The sequence below is a fragment of the Anopheles stephensi genome, chromosome 2, assembly GCF_013141755.1.
Source record: "Anopheles stephensi strain Indian chromosome 2, UCI_ANSTEP_V1.0, whole genome shotgun sequence".
Taxonomy (NCBI): domain Eukaryota; kingdom Metazoa; phylum Arthropoda; class Insecta; order Diptera; family Culicidae; genus Anopheles; species Anopheles stephensi.
In genome coordinates, this window is record NC_050202.1 from 45,104,912 (window position 1) to 45,126,300 (window position 21,389).

General features: G+C 46.0%; 1 protein-coding gene across 13 annotated transcripts in view; it reads right to left on the reverse strand.

Moving 5' to 3' along the window:
• Positions 1 to 21,389, reverse strand: part of LOC118506880 — a 95,086-nt gene that overhangs the window by 35,485 nt on the left and 38,212 nt on the right. For all 13 annotated transcript variants that reach the window (XM_036044637.1, XM_036044629.1, XM_036044632.1 and 10 more), the window contains one exon: positions 12,641 to 12,685. In XM_036044637.1, coding sequence (XP_035900530.1) covers positions 12,641 to 12,685 — 45 coding nt within the window. The remainder of the gene's footprint in view (positions 1 to 12,640; positions 12,686 to 21,389) is intronic.

A 21,389-nucleotide genomic window follows, 5' to 3' on the forward strand; every position in this document is an offset into this window, starting at 1 on the left:
ATTTTGCATAAATTTGTGACAGTGCTCTATCGGGGGCCGTGCGCAAATGAAACCCGAACCCCCTTTTCCCCATTGGACACTCCGGACTACCGGCCGAACCGATTCGGAAAGGAATCCAAATCATCAAACGGCTGCTTTTGTTTCACGTGCAACCCTCAACCCTGTTTCAACGAGTTCCGATCGGAAATGCATCGTTCAGGCACACGATGACACCTTCAATAGGGGTGAGGCCTTGCCTGTGGCCTCGCTTCACTACCTGGCACGATTGGGAACTGAAACGACAACCGATTGCGATGAACATACGAGAAGGTGGTCATTTCCTTTCCATTTCCAACCAATTCACAACCAGCAGTAGCAGCAGCAGCAGCACGTGTGGCGTTGTAGTGTGGATGGTGGAAAACCAGCCGTCGATCGTCGAAAATGTAAATTTACTTTGGCGAATCGTATTCTCCCAATTCGTTTTTTTTTGTTGTTCCCTTACCTTTGGTGCCAACAACAATTCATTTTCCTCCCGGCCGACTGCCGAGCCGTACCGATTCTTGGCGTGGCGAAAAAAAGGGGTATGCTATTCCGGGTGGGAGGACAAAAAAAGGCCGGTAGTTCAAACGCCACATTCCACCCGGAAGTAAATCCATTCACAGAATCGAAATTGAACATCCGTCGACATTCGGAAAGTAGTACTGGGAACATACACACACACACACACACTCACCCCTAGAGCAGCCTCCAGCAACTGTGGTTTGGCAACATCATTCGCACAAGGAAGAAAACACAAGGGGGTTGCAACAACAGAAAAAAAGTAACGTACAATGTACTCGTTTTGTTTCTGTTTTACATGTATTGAGTTTTTTAGTCTTTTTGCTTCTGGTAAGCAGTTTTTACCATTCAATTTTTCGTTATTGTTTTTGATTCGTTTCTTCACGCGGATGGGATGGTGGGATCTTTTTTTACGATGATACGGTTTTTAAAATCCGTTTCAAGAGGTTTAACTACCGCTCGGGGGAACAAGTTTCATCCGGTATTGATGACACGTTACAATTGCTGGGCACATTGCCGTTGGGGATGGTATGCAAAGCATTTCACACATTACAGCCAAAACGGTTTGACGAATTGTGAGTGATTTTAAAATATTACAATTCTTTAAAGTAGTGTTTGCCATTGGAATAAAATTTTACTTTCGCGTAAAAAGTGATAAAATAATAATTCATAATGCAAAAATTCACAAAGTCCAATTTTTACAGACATTAAAGCACTAGTTATCAATGTCCCATCGAACCATTGAATCGGCTCAAATCTCTCCCAAATCATTTCACTTATTTTTTTACTGCTAAGTCAACATGTTATGAGTTATACAATTCATGAGTCATGCAAGAGATTTTTTTAACTGTTAGAAACAAAATGCTTAAGTTAAAGAAATTAATGCTTAATGGCATGGTAACATAATGACATGACACTATTCAACAACCAAAAAACATAAATGGTTACTGAATTTGTATGTGTCCCAAACGTCGTAAATCAAGCTCTGGAGTGAAAAGCTCTATCTTATTCAACCGATTAACAACAATTTGAGCTAAGAATTGCACAAAAACGATCGGAATACCAGCTTGGGCATTTCAACTTGATTCTCAAGATTGATGACTCTCGGCCACAGATTACCACAGTCTACCCAACCAGCTGTGTACTCTAGGATAAAACTCTGTCCGTTAGTACCATTAACTAGTCCCGCCATAGTCTGGCTGACTTACAGTTCATCTGATATCAGTACATCAAAAAATGACATGATACGACAAGAATTTAAGACCCCTTTTGAAAGGATATTCAGCATTTACTAGACAGATGGAAAATTGAATCAGGTGTACCAGGCGATACAAGGTTCTCTGGATAAACTCACAATATTCGAGCTAATCTGGTCTCTGCTAAAAGATTAGTTAAAACATATTGAAAAGCTGCATACTGTGGCTTTTCTGCGATACCTTTAAAATTAAAATGAAATTTTCCGGAACGTTCCCTCTCATGAAATCCTGGATAGTCAGGTTATACGTCAGATTTACTGGATAAGTCAAGCTACGCGAGGTTGATAAAGCCTTAGTAAGAAGTAAAGGGATAAGTAAGACATTATTTCACAGATCAATAATCCAAAAAGAACAGCTACAATAATCATCTGACAATTACAATTTAGAAAACTACAAACATCTCTTGATATTTCAAAGCGCAATTAAAGGTGAACATTCTAGAATTAAAAATTTAACTTAACTTAAGGCATATCGGATTATATACTGCAATAGAGTTTTAGATATTTCCACACAACGAGATTAAATTTTCAGCTTTCGCAACCATTCATCTGCAACATTGTGCCTTCACTATTTCCGTTAAGTTTAGTAATCTTAAGGTAGTTTAACGAGTAAAATCATTATATTCAACCGTAATAAGATTCATAAAAAGTAATATAAATGTCCTAAAACCATACCAAGCTTTTTACTGTACATCCTTCATTTCATGTGTCCACACCAAACGCTCAAAACAAAGCGATTAAATGCAACAAACTATATTTGCCTACCGAAATCACTACGCCATACGGTCATTTTCAAATCAATTACCCTGCTTCTAGCTTTTGTTAGCCACGTTCAAGAGTATTTAGATACCTCCATTCGACAATACACGCCGCTTAATGGCGCGAAAGTTCGCTCGCAGTTCAACCACAGGTCTATTTAGCCGAGAACATCAATGTGCCCCGCGGAATGGTACAATTGGTTTTGCCACTTGCCAATTCCGCCCTGGCCAAAACCAAAGCAACATCATCATCATGTATCTCCAAGCTTCGCCTGTCTGTCGCCCATACCGCCCGAAGTGGCCCGGCGTGTATGCCAACAAATTCGTAAAAGCAAGTGCCCGCCACCGCTGATGCATTGAGGCAATGCGTTCGATTAGCACTTTTTCACAACAGACCGCGACCCGACGACTATTGGAATTGCAGTCGAAAATGAGCGACCAGCTCCTGCACCCTGCTCTAGCGAGAAGTGACCGGAGTCGAAGAGAAGTGTCAACCCATCCATCCATACTTCTGCCTAATGATCATCCACCCCAGCGGCCAGAACATGCTCCAGTGTCGGTAAACTGTCACCCGTGTCCGCTCAATATTCCCTGGACCTTTCTTTTTTGGTGCGCTACAGCAACAGTTAGAAAAAGTGGCAATTTGCTGCCCATTGTAGCGCCGCGGTCTCGAGGACTGCAAAATTTCCACGCGCGCGCTCTCGCACACACTCTAAACGCGAGATATCTCATTAGGCCTTTTTGCTGGAGTACATTGTTTAGCGGCGGATCTAATTAATTTGGGAATAAACTGAATTTGCCGCTAACCGCAACTCCCCAAACCGAAGGACTCCGCATTTTGCACGGTCGCAGTCGCTGTTGTGTACGGGAATTGTATCTTCAATGTGCGGAAGGCAATACGGACCGATAAATCATTGCCAACGGGTTGTTCGGGCTGTTCGACCACTGCCATTCCACCATTCTTCTTCTCCATGCTGCATGGATTGTGAAGAGGTGTGGTACGCGAAAAAAAAGGGTCAAGCCCTCTCCGACGAGCCGATTGAGCCGTAGAAGGAGCCCTGTTTATCACATCTTTCGCTCGAGGTTAAACATGGGGATATATTTTCGGTAGTCGGTAGCCATCCAACCTCCAACACTTCGCGATAAACGCGATTAACTTTCGGGCACGATGGAGATGGCTCCCTGTTTCTACATGAGGGCGCAAGATGCCTTAGGTAGGACAGGGTAGAAAATTTATTGCCATGCAATATATTCCAGCAGGAGCATAACGGAGCGCGAAATGAAAGCCCTGCAACTTCGTTGATTACTCTACCGATGGCAACAAAAAACTGTATTAATTGTGGCGGCATTATCCTTTTAGCACCTACTGGAAGCAATGGCAGCAGTGATAAATAGGCGAAAGGCATATTTTTCGAACCGAATCTTAATCTTTGCACTTGTTTTTGCAATTTTTGTTGGGGTGAAGAAATAATAATTATACACTCGTCTCCAATGAGCAAACGAGCAGATCATCAAAATGAAGACGTTTCCAGCCAACGCTCTTTAGTAAAACAGTTTACATGCTTACTGACATTTAGCTTGTAAACTTCATCTCAAAACAATCATGCTCGCGCACACACTCACACACACACACACACGTGCACAAAAGTTCAACTATCATCACGTGAGGATGAATAATTCATAATGTGGCGCATACATCTCCACCACCTAGGGCCTCTGATCCTCTCCACTCTACTAGCATGTAGGTTCGATTCCACGCGTTTTCCAGAGATCCAGTACGCGCCAGAAGTAACCGAAGTAGCAGCAGGAGATAAATCATCAAACAATGTGTACACCACACATCCCCGGTTTTGAGCCTCGCACGTTGTGCCCTGGCTTTTCCCTGGCTGACCCAACCCGTCCTCAATCGGGTGTGGGTTGCGAAGAATCGTGCAGCGTGCTTTTTCTTCGTCACTTTCGAGCCCGAGTCCCGAAGAAGTCAGGTTTAGGAAGCTTTGGTTCACTTTAGGGCGCAACTGGCGGCCTTACCTTTGCACCCTGGAAACTGGAAAGTTCAATGTAACATTCATGTGTCGCCCCGTCCGTGACTGAACGACTTTTTTGTGAGTGCTCTGAGGGCGGCGTACCATCATTGGTAATCATTTGGTGGAAGCGGAAGTAGGAACGATCTTTTTTTCTCTCTCTACACTCCAACGGCCACTCCATAAATTGTTCACCTAAAGCGATCTGCACATGCGACCCCGTAGACGAGTCGTGTTGCTTCTGCTGCTACTGCCTTCTCATCGCTGACCACAGCTAATGGCACAGGAGAGTAGCTCTGAGATTAAACGAAGCATACATCTTCACCCAGGGTGTGTAACGCGCCTATGTAAATCTTTAAACTAATGTGGTGAGCAAAGAAACACTGAAGTAAGTAAGGGGTCACATAACAACCGGGAGAAACACAAAACACACACAAACACCACAGCTGGAGCTGGAACCGGTGCTTAACCATTGCTCCATCAGAGATCCCCTGCTAGCAGTAGCAGGCAGTAGCAGCCGTAGCAGAGTAAACGTTAATAATAAAATAGAATGAAATATTAATTTCATTACCAGTAGTCCGAAAATGATTATGGTGTGAAAATTATACGACGAGCTTTCTTAATTAGTTTAATTTTAATTAAGTGCTCACAAGTGTATCCTGTGCGCAGTGTGACGAGCGGGCTCTCAGCTCTGCTCATTCTGCCCGGGGACCTCAGACTTATATGCTACGAAAGTGGAGAGTAGTGTAGCACACAGAGAAAAAAAAATGAAACGGCCCTCCACACGGCATCACCTACAAAAATACAACCTACAGCCACCAGAACAATCGGAACGCTTGGAGCGCTTTTGCACCGTTCGGTTCGGTCTGGACGGCAGCTGAAACGATCGTATTGGTAGTCGCCTGGAAGCCTGTAATTTCTCGTTGATTACGCCGCTGCATCAAAACACTTACACCGTGTGTGTGTGTGTGGGTATGTGTTTGAGCTGATGCCTACACCTCTGCTTACTTGCCTACAAAGGTTGGAAGGACCCCCCGAGGGGTGTCGGCAAAAATTGTACACAAACGAATTGTTTCGCTTTTGCTGTTATTGATAGTACAAGCAGGGTGGATCGAGTCTCTGTATTTTTAAACCCTTAAAAGATGGAATGATTAAAGCTTTTGATATAAAAATTAACTCAAGTAGGTTTTGAATTGCTTTTGGGAATGTTGTCTGAAAATCACATGTTTTATTTGCTTCAAAGAATTTACTGTATGATCAAACGATCACAACTAGCATTGGTGCTGTTCCGTTGATTATTTTATTCGACTTCAACAATACCCATTCAGGTATCTACGAAAAAACGGACCAGGTCATCGGAAGTTGTTGAGGAAAACTGTAGACCTAGTGATCTTTTCGCTTTAGCACCTTGGGCCCAGACAACAGCCATTACGGTGAAGAAGATTCTGAACATGGCGACATCATGTGTTCATGACATGATGAACAAACTTCTGATCGCTCCCATCGCGAAGAACTTGCCGTCGGTGGGCACATCGTTGAAACATGAGACTTCCTGCTATTCTAAGCAGTAACCAACCGACGATTTTCATCGCAATTCAATCGGAGGGTCTAGAATTGAAATAGCACTTCCATTCAAGCCTTCAAAGCAGCCTCCAACCAAGAGCTTTAGAAGGATCTATGCTTATCTGTTTCAAAGACGGAGAAGCATCTGATCGTTCTTGGCTTGATAGAGCTCTACATCTTCGTACATTTATTTTAAAAACAGTTATAAATTAGGTGCCAACTAACTGCCAAAGGACCTCACCAAAGCCTCAAGCCGCATTTTGAGGCCTCTAGTTTAGATCAATCTAATCCAGGATTCGCTTAGTATCCATTGTTAGTGTTGCTCCTGGTTCAATAAATATAATTAATTTTGGTCAATTCAACAGAGTCTCACCTCTCAGCACAGGTAATGTCCAAATACTCCTCTTTTGAAAACCACTCTTGAGAGCAATAGTAACTCAACCATAAATCTATATAAAGCGCCTTATCACCGTGTAAGCACACAATACGAAGATAAATACGCATATGCAACCACTCGAACGGGTTTGATGTGCAGCAAAGATATTTACATGTGTTTACTTGCTTGTTTTACAACCAACCGAAACACTGCAACCAACACACGGAAAGAAAAGCGGAGTTCCGTAGCCTTTGATCAGGGCAGACCACAAAGAACCTCCACACTGTGTGGTGGTGGAGAGTAGATTATGCGTTTTAGGCCGCACGTCTATACGTGGAACGAACGAAAGCGTTCGGCTCCATCAAACCGATGCTCACCGGCCCATATCTTGCACGTTGCAGCTGAATGCAAATCATTTCGGGTTGTCTCGAGACAGCTGTGCATTAGTCCGATTCTCAGCCCCGGGGATCTGAGCCGCATCCCCAGCAAACCTCATTCGGATTTTTCCATTGCTCGTCTATCATATCCAGGCCCCGAACGGTTGATATATTCACCACGAATGGTGCACACTACAGATAAAATGTTTGAGCTTGAGCTCCGCTTGTTGCTTGCTCACAAACCGAAGAATTAAAAAACAACGAAACGGAAGCTACCAACAGTCTTTCTCTGGTAGTCCTTCCCCAAAACCAGCACAAGACACGCCTGTGACGTGTGGGGAATCGGAGCCTGATGTCAGCAGAAGAAGGTACGAAAGCTACAAACCCGTGCTAAGTGCAACCGTTTCGTTCTTGGTCGACCGCATTTAGGAAATTGTTTTGGCCGAAATCCCCCAAACACACACCACACCAGTCGTCGGACGGCGGGTAGCCCAGAATCCCACAGCACCTCCCCACTGACATTCTCCGGTATGCTCCACCAAGCGCGCGATGGGCGAGAAAATTGAGAGGGAAAACTTTCTTTACACTACACTATGCTTTATGACTGTGCCGCCGCCGTTGTGGTGAGTAAAGATGGGTGGCGCAGAGGAATGAAATTTGCTCCGTTTGTTTGGTTGCTTGTTTATGTGTCCCCACGGATCGGTACCAAACTATCCGGTGCGGAACAGAAACCGTTTCGTCTTTTCTGATGAGTGATTAACATTGTGCCTTGTTGCATTCTCCAGCTAAAATGCCACTCGAAAAACACGGAAGGTGCACGGATCCAGTATCAACCCAGTCGCAAAGACCTTCTCACAGATTCTCCAACTCGGACGTCCGACTGCGGTTGAGCTGAGGCTTCACATCCTTCGGTTCGAGTTCCCGCATGTCGAGCTCGTTTTTCGGTACTGTCCTGTATGTGTGTGTGTGTATGTATGCGAGTGTTGGCTAAGATTTACGACTCAAGATAACAACACATTCCCGCTGTTGGACACGGCACCGGACATTGCTTGGGAGAGTGTGAGGTTTTTATGGATTCAGTTACGCTGGTTCGAGTTTTGGTTGGTTGGTACGCACTGGCATGTCCTGGACCACGAAAGGACTTTCAAATACACCCCAATACAACGCGCAGTGGATCCAGTTTCTCAGCCCAACAACCTGGTTTAATCCTGCTGCATTAAGGTAACCCCTGTCTCGCTGTCGTCGTGTTTGGACGGTTACGGTTGGGTGAAATTTAATTAACTTGTCCAAACACACTACACCGGTGGCATATTATGTTTCATGATTTTGCGTTGCACATTTTTTTCCAAGAATTTTAATAATAATAACTGTCTTATTACAAAATACTTGTTTCGCGTACAGAGGAACCTCACGCATCGAGCAGAGCTTGATCGGAACCATGATTGGACGATTTGCCGAACATTCTAATCAGTACCGGATTTGCAATCTTGGTAACTGGATCTAGCACACACTACTTGCGATGTGTCTTGTCTTGGAGAATCGCCAAACTGGTTTCGTGAAGCGTTCTCCGTCCGTCTGTGTCATCAACGGTACAGTTAATTTCAGAAGACATCACCGACGCCTACCGTGCATGGTCAACGGTGACGGTTCCACATTCCACGTCGCAGCTCATTTCCTCGTGGAAATGCAACGTAGAGCTTTGCAGGACCCATTCGCATGGTGCCCGCATTCGTACCACCACAATTGGGGTTTGTCTAGACGCGTTACGCGTGAAATTCCATTTACAAAGCTCTCGCTCGCTCAGCTGCTGCACCCCAAATCCCTGTCCCGATGTCCCGTACAGCTAACGAGCTGACCAAGCATGCAGATACGGTGCTGGTACGCAATTCTAGGTGTGAAGAAAATCAATCAAACACAACCGGTGTTGTGTTGGTGAAGCGAGAAAGAGAGAGAGAGAGAGAGAGTCTCATCTTCTAACATCAATCATCAATTGCTGGACGATGATGCACAAATATGAATGTGTAAACCCCGATAGAGGACGATCTTCTCACCTAGGGGTTCTGTTTAATGTGGCTTTGACAATGATCGAGCGGAGCAAGCCTGCTGAGGGCAACGGTTATTTTCTTCTTCCCTCGCTCCGCGCCAGGACTTCAACTCCTCTGTCGAGATCATGCGTTTGACACGTTTTTTATCGCATTGTACTACAAAATGTTGCATTTAATCATCCGGCACAAAACTTGTTCCTGGCAAGAAAGTCCGGGTATTAGTTTCGCCTCGCAATTACCGGGAAACTGGAAAATGCATCTTCGATTTTCCCTGCCTCGGAGATCTGTCTGCCATTATCCATTATCGCTTTTATCGCAACACAGCACACTGGCGTAACGATCAACGATTGCTCGCCCATCGCCGGAAACAAGAGTTGACCTTCTTGACGGGTCCGGCTACAGGGAACAGAACGGGTTAACTACAGCAAATACAAACAAACCAAAACTGGATGGACATCCATTTTTAAAACAACGGAAGAAAATGAACTTGTTTCACTTGTCCTTCCCAACCCCTTAACTTTTCCCGCTTCGCACGCGAAAAACGTTGCTGTGAGGGACGGGACGTCTACCTGACGGCCCTGCCACCTCTTCGCCGACCTCCCGAAACGCAACAATGTAAAAGAAATCAGACAAAATCAAAATGGTCGAAGGAGATTTATTTTATTTTATTGTTATTGCATCGGGTTTTTTTGCTTTGTTTCTTTTTTTTGCTGCGCTTGTTTCACTCATTTTCTCACCCGCCCGTTTTTTGTACAAGGACCCCAACGTTTTGCCAAGTTGGAGGTAAGGTTGACAGACAGCGAGGAATATTGATTCCTGAAAATCAAGTACCGGCACACCACACACGCCTCCGTTTCTTCCCGTATTCACAGTCTTTATGCAACGCCAAGTTGATCACTGCACCGTATACCCCACGCATCATCATCCCCAAACGTTGCGCGGGGACCTCGCGCACGCTCATGATGCAGTCGCATGTTGGGGTTGAGTGACAGTGACATTGACATGAATTGGTGTTATTTCCCTCATTCCTTTAACACACACACACTCCCATACACACGAGAGCGCGCGCACTGCATGAGACCCAGGGCGTAAGGAGTATTCGTTTCGGTTGCCCTGTGCCGGATAAACTTTTGCAGACCCTGGCCAGTTTTACATCTACTTGGTTTGCTTTCTTTCCATTTTTTTTGTACAAATTGTTGTTGTTTTTTTCTTCTTCTTCTTCCTGCTCTTTACCACTGCGCCGGTGCCACGGACCACGCTTCTCCAAACACCGAGCGCTCCAGGGTAAGGCTTATCCGCTTTGACGTGTGATCGAAAGAACTGCCCCGGAGAGCAAAACAAGCAAGCAAGCAAGTAAAAACTGCGCGAAATTGTTTATTTTGATCAGTAATGAACTGGTACGGGGCAATGTAAATTGTTTGCCAAATTAGCCCATCAGAGGCAACCCTGTCATAATCACCCTCAACAAACAGAGCGAAGCGAAAGGGGGGGATGCTTTTTTGTTGGTTGGATCTGCAAAGTAAGCATCTGGCAGCAAAACAAAAATGGAATGACATATTCGGGAGACATGTGAATATTTTAAATTTTTGGTCTTTTTCAGTTGGGTCCACTGCTGGCTGAGATGTCTAAGGCCAACTTTCTTTCCCAGACTGTCAAGCGCCAATAACGGTCTACCATAACCTCTAGTGTAGTTCTACTCTTTCACACTCTGTTTCACACCACTGCCACCATTCGATCCTCGTGATCCCCAATCGTCAAACGAGGTGGTAAGATTAACACCCCACTGTTCGTCTGGGGGTGAGGAAGAGGCGTGCTGCGACACCACAGCCACGTTCCAGACGCTCGTATTTACCTTTGTAAACGTCTTGTACTTCTGAATATCGGGCGGCAGAAACATCGTTTTGGTAAATATGCCGTCCGGTTGTGTGCCCAACCAAACGAAAGAGCGTTTTGAATGGCGACCCTTTCCAGACGGCACGCCCGTGTGTAATGCTTTAATGTTTGCGTTGCGGGTACCTTGTCCACCCCAAAAAAAGGATAAAAAAACGTCGGGCGCGCGAAATGGGAGACCCAAACGAGACATATGCAACCGACAACGGCGTTCAATGGTTGCAATTGTATTTGCAATCGATCGGAAACATGGCACAGTACTACATTCTTAGATAAATGCAGCAGCAACAGATGACAGGGGTCGTGAAGACCGGGGCAAAGCGAGAATTATGTACTCCCGAGTTCGGTTTGGGGACATACAATTTTATCGGTTAGTGAATGTAGCGATAAATAACAATATTGTCCAATCGATTCTTCATTGCTGCTTTGCCTGTGATTCCTGGCCGATGGTGATAGTATGCTCGCTTAGCGACCGAATAGCCGACCGAAGCATAATCGTGCGGTCAGCATCGGCCCCAAGAATGGCTGCTAGGCATCAAAAGGTCAAAGAAAGCAACACCCACGATTAAATGGACCGGAGACGATTGGGTGGGCAAGGTGTGTTTGATTGTGTTGAGTTATTTATTGTTGAACGTTCGAGTGTGCCGTGTGCTTCCTTGGCACCATAAGCATACTTGTTTATATCGATTTGCACAAAACGGGACACACAAACGATTCCCGGTCAGAGATAAAAAAAACGGGACCAGAAACACTTAGCATTAGCAAACAAACCTCGGCACTCTCGATTGGATTAGGGCAGTGGTCGGCAAACTTCTCAAGGAGCAAACGGTCAAGCGTCATTAAAAGTGACACAGTAAATTTAATATTGAAGATATAGCCAGTCAGCATCAACCATTGCAGATCGACGATTTATAGTCTACCCAACTATCGACTTTATCAGTTGATATCAAGCAGCTATGGTCAGCTGTGCGTGCTATCAGTTCTAACCTAGAGCAAACAAGTTGGAGTGAGTGAGTCATTTTTTGGGCACTAGTACTTCTAAAGAATCGGGCTCAGTCCAGGTTTCCCCAAAGTCTTGCTAAATCCTAAAATTCCCCTAACGGCTGTTCAGAAAAACTTTGGACATATTGGCCTGAAGGGCACCTAGAAGCTTTGTTATCGGTCGATTAGAAACCACTTTGATCAAAACAGTTGCTCTTGCCCTGAGCAATAATTATGGCGATCGTATGACACTTTCGGACCAGATCCTGGTAACGAAATTATCATGCAAAATTCGTCAATGCCCCAAAGGATGATGAGAAACCTTGTTCATATAGTAACTAGAGTCTTAGGTCAAGGCATTCAACCATCCATACAATAGGTCAAATAGAATCTGGATAAGAAAGTACATCGACAGTAACATCAAACACAGACTAAACAGTAACCAATGTAGTTCACCACCAAGTTTCCATCTACCATAAACAATAAGCAATAATATGAATCGTCGATCATAGAATCTTTTCCAATATTTGTTAGGATAGGGAATCAAATGATCGCTCAATCCTGAAACAGCTCGTAGCAAAAGTTATTCGGAACTTTCGTAGGGTTCCCAACAACCTGTCAGCTAGGTGACAGAATAGTAAAAACAGGAGAACGATCGAAAAAGGGCAGGATAGACAACGAAAGCTTTTTTTATTTCGAGTCTTCAGACTTCCAAGCGATTAAACTCTCTCTTTCTCTCTCTCTCTTTTTGTTGACGCCCTTATTACTGTAGGTGGATAATTCCCTAATTAGAAGTAACTAGCTACCTTTGATTACTTTGATACTCTAACTACTTACCAGGTAGAAGATTTACAGGTTCTGGTGAAACACACGAATGAGTAGCTGAAAGTAATTCGAGAGAGAAAAAAAAAACAAATTGTTACAAAAAATCATTCGAAATCAATTCTTGATATTTGCGCTAAGATGTTTGAGAATAGCATACAGCAAATACAAATTTCACGGTGAAAGGACCGATCACACAACGATCGAAGGTAATAAAACGCCACAGCGAACGAAGGACAAACAGTATCCACAGAGACGAACCTGGTGATTTTTGTCGCGCAAAAACCGCCAACAAGACTGGCCGAAAACTACACCCTCTCACCCGTGATACAATTCCCTTCCCCCCTCCCTCCCTCCCTCCGCCCCATATTCTCTCGTCTCACAGCTCCCATCCTCACACGAGGGTTCCGTGGTCACGACCGATTGTTCACCTCGGTGCATCCCGCCATCCCACCCGAGAAACACCCTCATCGCTCGTTCAATCGACTGCTGCTTAAGGAACTTTATTTTTACATTTACCCGTCAACCGAACCAAGCAAAACGCAACGAAAAAAAAAGAAGAAGAAGCAATATACCCCGGGCTCAGTAGCAGAAGGCAGAAGCATGCAGCAATTGGCACTAGCTTCGGGTTGCAACTATTTACTTAAAGAATGTTATTTACTTTTCATCATCATCATCACCACCACCGTCATGACCGTCACAGCACAGTCGTCGCGAGTCATTCACCGCGGCACCGAAACGTGTGGATTTTTTTTAACCCTGGCGTACGAATAAGCTGATGAGCGATTGTAAATTTGCAATAGGAGAACTGTAACATGGGTGAAATGCATTGAACAGGACGAGCCATACGAGACAGTGCACGTGACACTGCAATGTTGGTGTTTTGACCGATAGCCCCGACAATCGCATCCCACAGTGTAGTTGGCTGTGCAGTTCCGTCCATTAGTCCGTCGCTTGGCGGTTACAACTCAGGAAGTGCTCTATATTTAGTCACTCGACGCTCGGGCGCGATTACCTTTTACAGCGTCAAAAACCCGCTGCACGCCAGTGCGCCCCTGGTTGACCAATACGTCCATCGTGCATGTGCATCGGATCCCCCTCTCTCTCTCCCTCTCTCTCACGCTCTGTGTCTCTCTGTACACGCAACACACACACATACACACATTCCAGCAAGTTGCTGACAGAAGACAAAGACCAAAAAGCGTTTTGCTTGCACTTGCCGCACCAACAAGTCCAGGTCAGGTTGCGAGCTGCAAGGCAAAATCTTATCAGGTCTTTACTTGCGTGTAGACCTCTCCTCAAACTCTGCCACCTCTGGGGTGGATCCACGTCACTTTCTTCCCAACCCCGAGGGGCGGAAGACCTTCCCCTGAGGGACAGCAGACCCACCGAGCGTCACACGATCACGAAAGCAGCACGCGCCAACCAGTTACATTTTATCTTTTTCGTGTGTGTTGTGCCGCGCGACAACCACACAGCCATCGATTCATCGCCACAGACCGGCCTCAAATGCTGGTGCTGCTGATGCCTCTGTAACCCAATGCCGAAAGTGTGTGTTCTTCCTTGCGGCAGAACTTGGACGAAAAAACCACTTCCACAGCGGGGTACTGAGCACCCATATTCTGGTTCTACAGCGTTAAACAATTACGCAAGTGCCTGCCTTCTATCAATAGGATTTCGCGACTACCGCTTCCCCCTCCCCCATCTACTTACAACCCCCTCCCCCCACACCCTGGTTCTTTGATAGAGAATGCATTTCTCCCTTTCTTCGATTGACCTTCAACGAGGCGTGCACACACATAGTCCCGGTAAGCGGGTTAAAAGAAATTGTCTAAACATTCAGAGCGTTCCTTGGATCCCTGTGCAACCAGAAACCAGCCAAAGGGCCCGGCGTAAATAATAACGCGTGTGGGGATCGTGAATTTCACGCCTAGCAGAAATCGCGTCGCGTCGCGGGATGAGAAATTAGCTAGTCACATGCCCTCCTCGGTCGGTCGCTCTCTCACTCACTCTATTCTTACCCACCAAGAATCGTACACGCGCCGCACAATTTACGCCTTTTTTTCGTTGTTGCACCAGTGCAGGGATGCATGTTGGTGTTGGTGCACGCGCCATTTACCAAGCACGCTCCCGCTCTCCAGCACTGCGCACTGCGCTCCGGTTGATTGCATCATCATCGTCATCGTCAACGGACTCTCGTACGCGAATGATGGATGCACCAGACACATGCTAGAGGAGGAGGCGAAGGGAAGGTGGAAAGGAGGTGGGGAAGCAGGGGCAAAATAAAATGCGGCACATATCGCGCACGGGCGGCCCCAAGTGCTTCCGTAAGTGCAATTTATGATTCAATCGGTTGCAACCCGCCCGACTCTGATCGACTGTGACATTACACAGGGCACGCGTGAAGTGTGTTGGGACCTTCCCCTTGCGCTGGTAGGGAGTGATTGCACTAAACCAACCAACCGGCCGGCCGGACAGCCCTCTTCCGTCCCTCCAGACAAGTAGAATCCCAGCAGGAGCTAGTGATCTTGGAATGTGAGAGACGGAACGTCTTTTGTTGCTTTTACGGGGCAAGGATTTGACGGCAGGGTAAACGTTGGGGGTCTCTTGGAAGTAGGAAGAGCTGGCTTGTTTTGCTTAAACAGCTCAACCTCAGCCACCCAACCACCCACAACACCCGGTATGCCATTCTTTCACCTCAAAGAAAAACAAACAAGCCACACAGTTATAGAATTGCAAGTTTGCATCAACTGCAACTTCCTCTCTCTCTCTCTGCTTCCTCTGGGTTTCTCGATCTCTGAAGTGTAAACTGGGAATGGTAAATCTAGCCATCTAGCCAGTGTTACAAACACTTGTACGCAATTTCTCGCACCAATACCTACATACACACACGAACCCCAATGAGACGAGTTCGATTTCTAATTTTATTCACATTTTCTTTCTATCGAAAAGAGCAAGGCGCAGTTCCGCACTGAACAGGTTAAAACAGGCGATGGGGCGGGTGATCTATCAGTGGGGTGCTCGATCAGCTCACCGTGATAATGCTGATGATGATGATGATTCTAGCACTATTCCCTTCCTTAGAGCCGGTCAGTAGTACTATCTGCTGACGTTTGAAACGTCGTCAGCATCATCATCATCATTGTCAAGCGATGTGCACCCACGGCGATGGATGGAGAACAAGTGCATCCACTTGAGCTTCGTTGTATGCAAGTGTAAATTAATTTACCCCCGACTCATCCTCCACCTACCTGCCGCGTTGGCCCCCTTCCTATCGCTGGCACATGCACACGCAACGAGACGAGACAGACCACCACCAGACGTACCGGTCTCTCGACCATGGCTCAATCTGGTTGAAGTGGATGATTTATGGCTGGGAAAGTAGCCTCACTTTCGGAGGATGGATGTCAACCCGGCGTCCGCGCTTAACTGATGAGAGCGTGCGTTCGCGGTACGCGGATTGAGTTTTTTGCCTTTTTTGCTTCGTTTTATTGCTATTAAAGCTGTCTTTTGCAGTGGCGAACGTGCGAAAAAAGGCGAAGAACCGTAGAATACGGCACCGCTGATAAAGATGTCTTGTTTTATTGCCGTTTAAACAGGCTGCAAGCCACCGTGTAAATGGCACAGTTCCGTGTGATTGTGGTGTGATGTGGAAGCTTGATAGAGCTCAATCGGATTGCCAGCACACAGGAAGATATTCACGCCTTTTCGATGGGATATTGTAATAAAGCCGCTCACTATCCCAGAGGACTCACAACTTTGCTACAACCGATATATGGTGCTCGGCTGATGCTCATCTCAACCCCTACGGATGGATGAGCATATTTTCTCCAACAATCCGCGGAACTGAACAAACACACAAAACAGTCAACATCCGTTGGCCGTTCCGAATCCAATTTTCCAAACAGCGCCGGGACAGCCCTGCATTAGAACGGGCCGTTACTGCTGAAGGTGTCCGTCCCTCGGTCTATCTGTCTGGCTGTGCGGTGGAAAACATGCAGTAAAGTTTCCAAAAACCCCGAACCGCTTTTTGTGTTTTTGTGGGCCGACCGCGCGCGACTGGACTTCCTTCCTGTGAGCGCCAGGCGCAACAACGCACCCAAAGTGCGCCGATGCACCGCTTCCACCAGAGTGAATCTGTGTCGACAGTTGTGGCGACATGTCACATGCACCACATTCTAGCACTAGGTTGAGAAAAATAGTGGGGAAAAAAAGTGCAACAACAACACCGGCACAAACACATCACTGTTGTCGAACGCAGTGCCCGTGGCCCGACCCTGGCAACAAAGCGACAGCTGATACCCGGACCGGGGAACGCTCGGTAACGCTTCCGAGGGTCACTCGGATGTATTAGATAGAGATCCGATGCATCGAACCGCTGCCTGCCTGTCTGCCCATATAAACGCGTAGTGTTTCGCGAGCTCAGGACGCAGGACGCTCCAAATTTTTGGGGCACAACATTGCACTACACACACACACATACAGGCACTCTCAGACACCCAGCCATGCTGGCACAGAAACAATGTGAGCGGATGCGGTTTTTTGTCAGTCATCGGACGAAAGCGGTACTCCAAATCCGTGACGCTTATTGTAGAAAATAGGAAGAGAAGGAAGAGCTGGAGGGACTCAGGAGTTGGGGAATAGGTTTTCGGTTGAAAAGTTGCAAACATACCACGCCACAAAACAGTTCTGCCCGTGACTTTGCTGGCCACCAGACAACCAGGGTTGCAGGGGAGGGAGCTGGGAAAACAATAGCCACATCACCGACCTAGGTCAACGATTGTTACAATTCAAGCATGGCTTGAACCACCCCACAAACACACACACACAATGCATTACACACTTCCCGGTGGAATACGCTTAATTTAACTAAATTGCGCTCGCTATTGAGGTGCAAATGTTGTAGGATACGCCAGTCCACCCCCCCATTCCCGGTAGTTTCAATGTGCTCCTCTGACAACATAATCATAGGACAACATCCTTCCCGCCCTATTCCTCCTCCTCGAGCGATGAAGCCGGGTTCACTAAGGAGAGCCACATTTCTTGTGCTTGTCTTCTACCTGAATAGTCCAGGGAGGATGTGAAGGGTGAAGGATCTTAAATTTTCTATAAACTTTAAACCATTTAAAACATTGTTTGCATTGTTCCGAGGTGGTCAATTGCGCACACGCACCTGGGCAGAGTACAGTGCTGTGTGTGGAAGGTGGATGACCGAATGTAAGGTTTCCCAGGAGATGTCAAAAACTTGGAAACCCGTAGGGACCCGTCGTTACAACATTGTTTGACCGAGCCCTTGGGAAAAACTTGAATAACTATTTCATGTCACGATCAATGAGCCACTCATCCGCAACAATTAGAGCTTTGTTGTGCGATTTTTATAGAAATAGTACATAATTATTAGGGGTTCCCGTAAGTGTTGTAGCTTTTGCTTACGTTCATGAAATTAATAAAGCACGAAGATCTATTTTACTATTTTTGATAGCTTTGATCGCATTTCTAAAAGCCTCAGTGTCATATTCTGATCAATCACAGTTTATCAAATAGATCCCCTGGCTAGATCTATTTTTGAGAATTTTTTTCCTAACCACCAATGACCAGATTGATGATTTTTTAACCAAAAATTATCACTTCTTATCACAGGTACAGTAAATGGTACCGTAAACTTCTCAAAATGTTAGTCGTGGCACCAGACGCATTATTTCTGGGAATTTAAAAAAAATCTACTTAATTCCATGATTAACAGATGCTGAAGCATTACACAGATAAAACAGATAAATACAAATACATGTAACTATACTACCATATAACATATGCGCAAGGGCGAATCAGAGGAGCCAGATGATGTTCGACGATCAATGTACAATACGTAACCGACAATAAGACATGGTGTTCCAACAGACTGGACAACACTAATTAAAAAAGCGACCTGACTTATGGCTACACCTAATACCTCTGAATAAGCAACATAACGCCAACGGGGTTTTTATGTGTTTTCCCTTTTCTTGCATTCGTTGCAAAAATCGGTCCTTCAAATATGAATCAGCGCGCTATCAACGTCAGCACAGTACGGCATAACATGATTTGCATTGCCAACTTCAACTCCATTACGGCCGCCTCCATTCCTGCAACAGGAACTAACCCAATTTCGAACACTGTTTTGGCTTCCGAGCATTTGCTTTACTGTCAAAATCGCGTTACTTCACGACACACACACTGTGTCTCACTGTACATAATAAATGTGAATACAGGAGCAACACAAACGCAAACGCACCAGGTACATCGCACCGTAGCACAATTTAAAAAGGGCGATTATTGAAACGATTTCTATCGATAAAATCATTGGCCCTCCGCCACTCCGCTAACTAACTCACTTCGGTCGAATTTGGACGTGGGTGGGTAGTCGTACCGTTTTCCATCGCAACAAGAAGACGCAACAAACGCAAACAGCAAACACACCGTCTCCACGCGGTGGCCCTCGCTTAATTAGAAGCGGAACGCAAGTGACTTGTCACTCCCGGAACCCGGTTGGCGGTCGTTGTCGCCGTCTTTGCCGTCGTCGCCGTCGTCTGGCGTACGTACGTACGTACAGCAGCCAAACTCTTCTTCTAGTTGACTTGTTTAGCGCGTATCGAAGCCTTCGGTCGTGGTCCGGGGCCAAAGCAGCTGAACATTCAACTGTCACTTATCGTTATACCGCATGCTCTTTACTGTGCAGCGAATCCGCTGGCTGGCTGCAAACCCGAATCCAGAGCGTGTGGAGTGGAGTCGGTATAAACAGATAGGAAGGAGGATCCAACGGCAAACGGCAAGGATTCGCTTTTTTGCACTCACTCTGATAGAGCTAGATATTTTAGATGTTAAAATTAAAGTCCATCAATACGCTTACATTGCAAACGCAGGCGGGACTGTGTGCTTCCGCATTTAGAAATCGGTACAGTCGGTCCGGGAGGTTGAAGTTGGTGGCGTTGGGTGTTCGTTTCATTCGCTATGCTAGTCATGGGCGCGTCGGACACACTCACCGATACAGCGACAAACGGCGGAGCGAACCTAAACGTGCAGCACCAAACACAATCGTGTGTGACGGAACAATCTATACCAGACACGAGCTATACACACGTACGCTATGTTTACATAGCAAATCCCTGCTCGAGGTCACTGGCGGCAAAGAAATGCAGGCAAAAATCGCGCCCGCTGATAACACGACTTACACTCGAAGCAGCTCGTTGGTAGAAGGCGTTACGACCGGCTGGTCTAGGTCGAAGTTTGACTGCGACAGGAAATAAATGACATTCAATTTCGAAAGTGCTAAAATTACAATTGATCACAACTAACATGCTTAGAGTAGTAGGAAAAATGCGTCAAGAACTCACAAAAAATACATAAAAACTATTGTAAGATAAGGCAAAGGAACGAGGGGGCAGAGTTGATGGGGCGAGCACATTGTTAGCAAACCCCGGAAAGGTCGCCGAGGTGGCGAGTGACCAGAATAGAGGACACCAGCGTATCAAGCGATAAGATTAATATTTGCAGCACCTAGTCACAATGCCTAGGCTAGGAATCCAATGCCACCCACCGTTGCACCCGTACCACACACACACACACACAAGCACGCACAGCTGTGATGAAGTGCGATTAGGCCTCGCATTATCAGCGGAACTCGCCTCAATGCGTCCTCTTATTGCATCGATTTGTCAAATCTGTGCGCGTTTGAACTCCTTTTTGAAAAACGATCAGACAACGGTCGATTCTGTGTCTAATTAATACCATGTTTAACGCTTATCTTTAAAGCTATATACACACACACTCTCTCACAGACTTACAAAGCCAGTACATTTCTTTATCATCTGTTATCATGGGCTATGGATATGCAAATTTACCAATGTCAATGATTTTTCCGTTCCCTTGCTGCCTGTATTCCCACCCGAAGCTCCCGCAACTCCGTTGTGCTGTTAATTAATGCATCGCAAACGGTACACGAGCGTTTAACGGCCGACAGCTCACAGATAGTGGAGGCAAAACCAGTGCCTGGCCTCGATACGGCAGCAACAGGCCGCTGCTGCTTCTATGTAGATCAATTTTACCAACTCACAGTTGCAAAACCTAACCCTGCACAACACTTAATCCTGTACCGTTCGCAAAGCTCCTTTGCCAATAAACGGGCCAATAGATGGCAGGCTTTACTGGCTTTGTTCGCTTTCGCTTGTTTGCCACTGTAAGCGCTATGGTTTTCTCGGGAGTGTTTTTCCTCCGTTTTTTCTTCCTACTTCCGTCGCATACACGCGCCACCATGTGGGTGGTAGGGCTCTCCCCCTCTCTCCCTCTCTCTCTCTAACTCTGACCTTGTCTAGCCGCTTCTCTATCAGTAAGGACAGCAGGGAAGAAATTAGAGGGATTCCCTGTTTATTCGATTTTGCTTTCCATCGGTGATTGTAGCCGGTTTTGGTCCTTATTTCGTATGCAATTGTCGCTGCACCGCCACCGGTGTAACGGTAGCATGTTTTGAACGGTCGATACTACTGCACACCGGACGCCCGAACACACCAGGTAGGCGATTTTAAGTCAATCAATAATTTTCATACATAATGTATGCTGTCTAGCGTTGAGACTCCCGGTTCCAGGTGGGTCGTGAACCTGTACCAGCAAAACCGATGACAAATGGGTTATAATGGTGACAATAAAATGTTAAGAGAAATGTGAAGAATCTAGAGGATTGATTGTGGAAGAGCGTGAGGTGGTGGCTTTCATTTAGAAGTCTAAAGGCAAA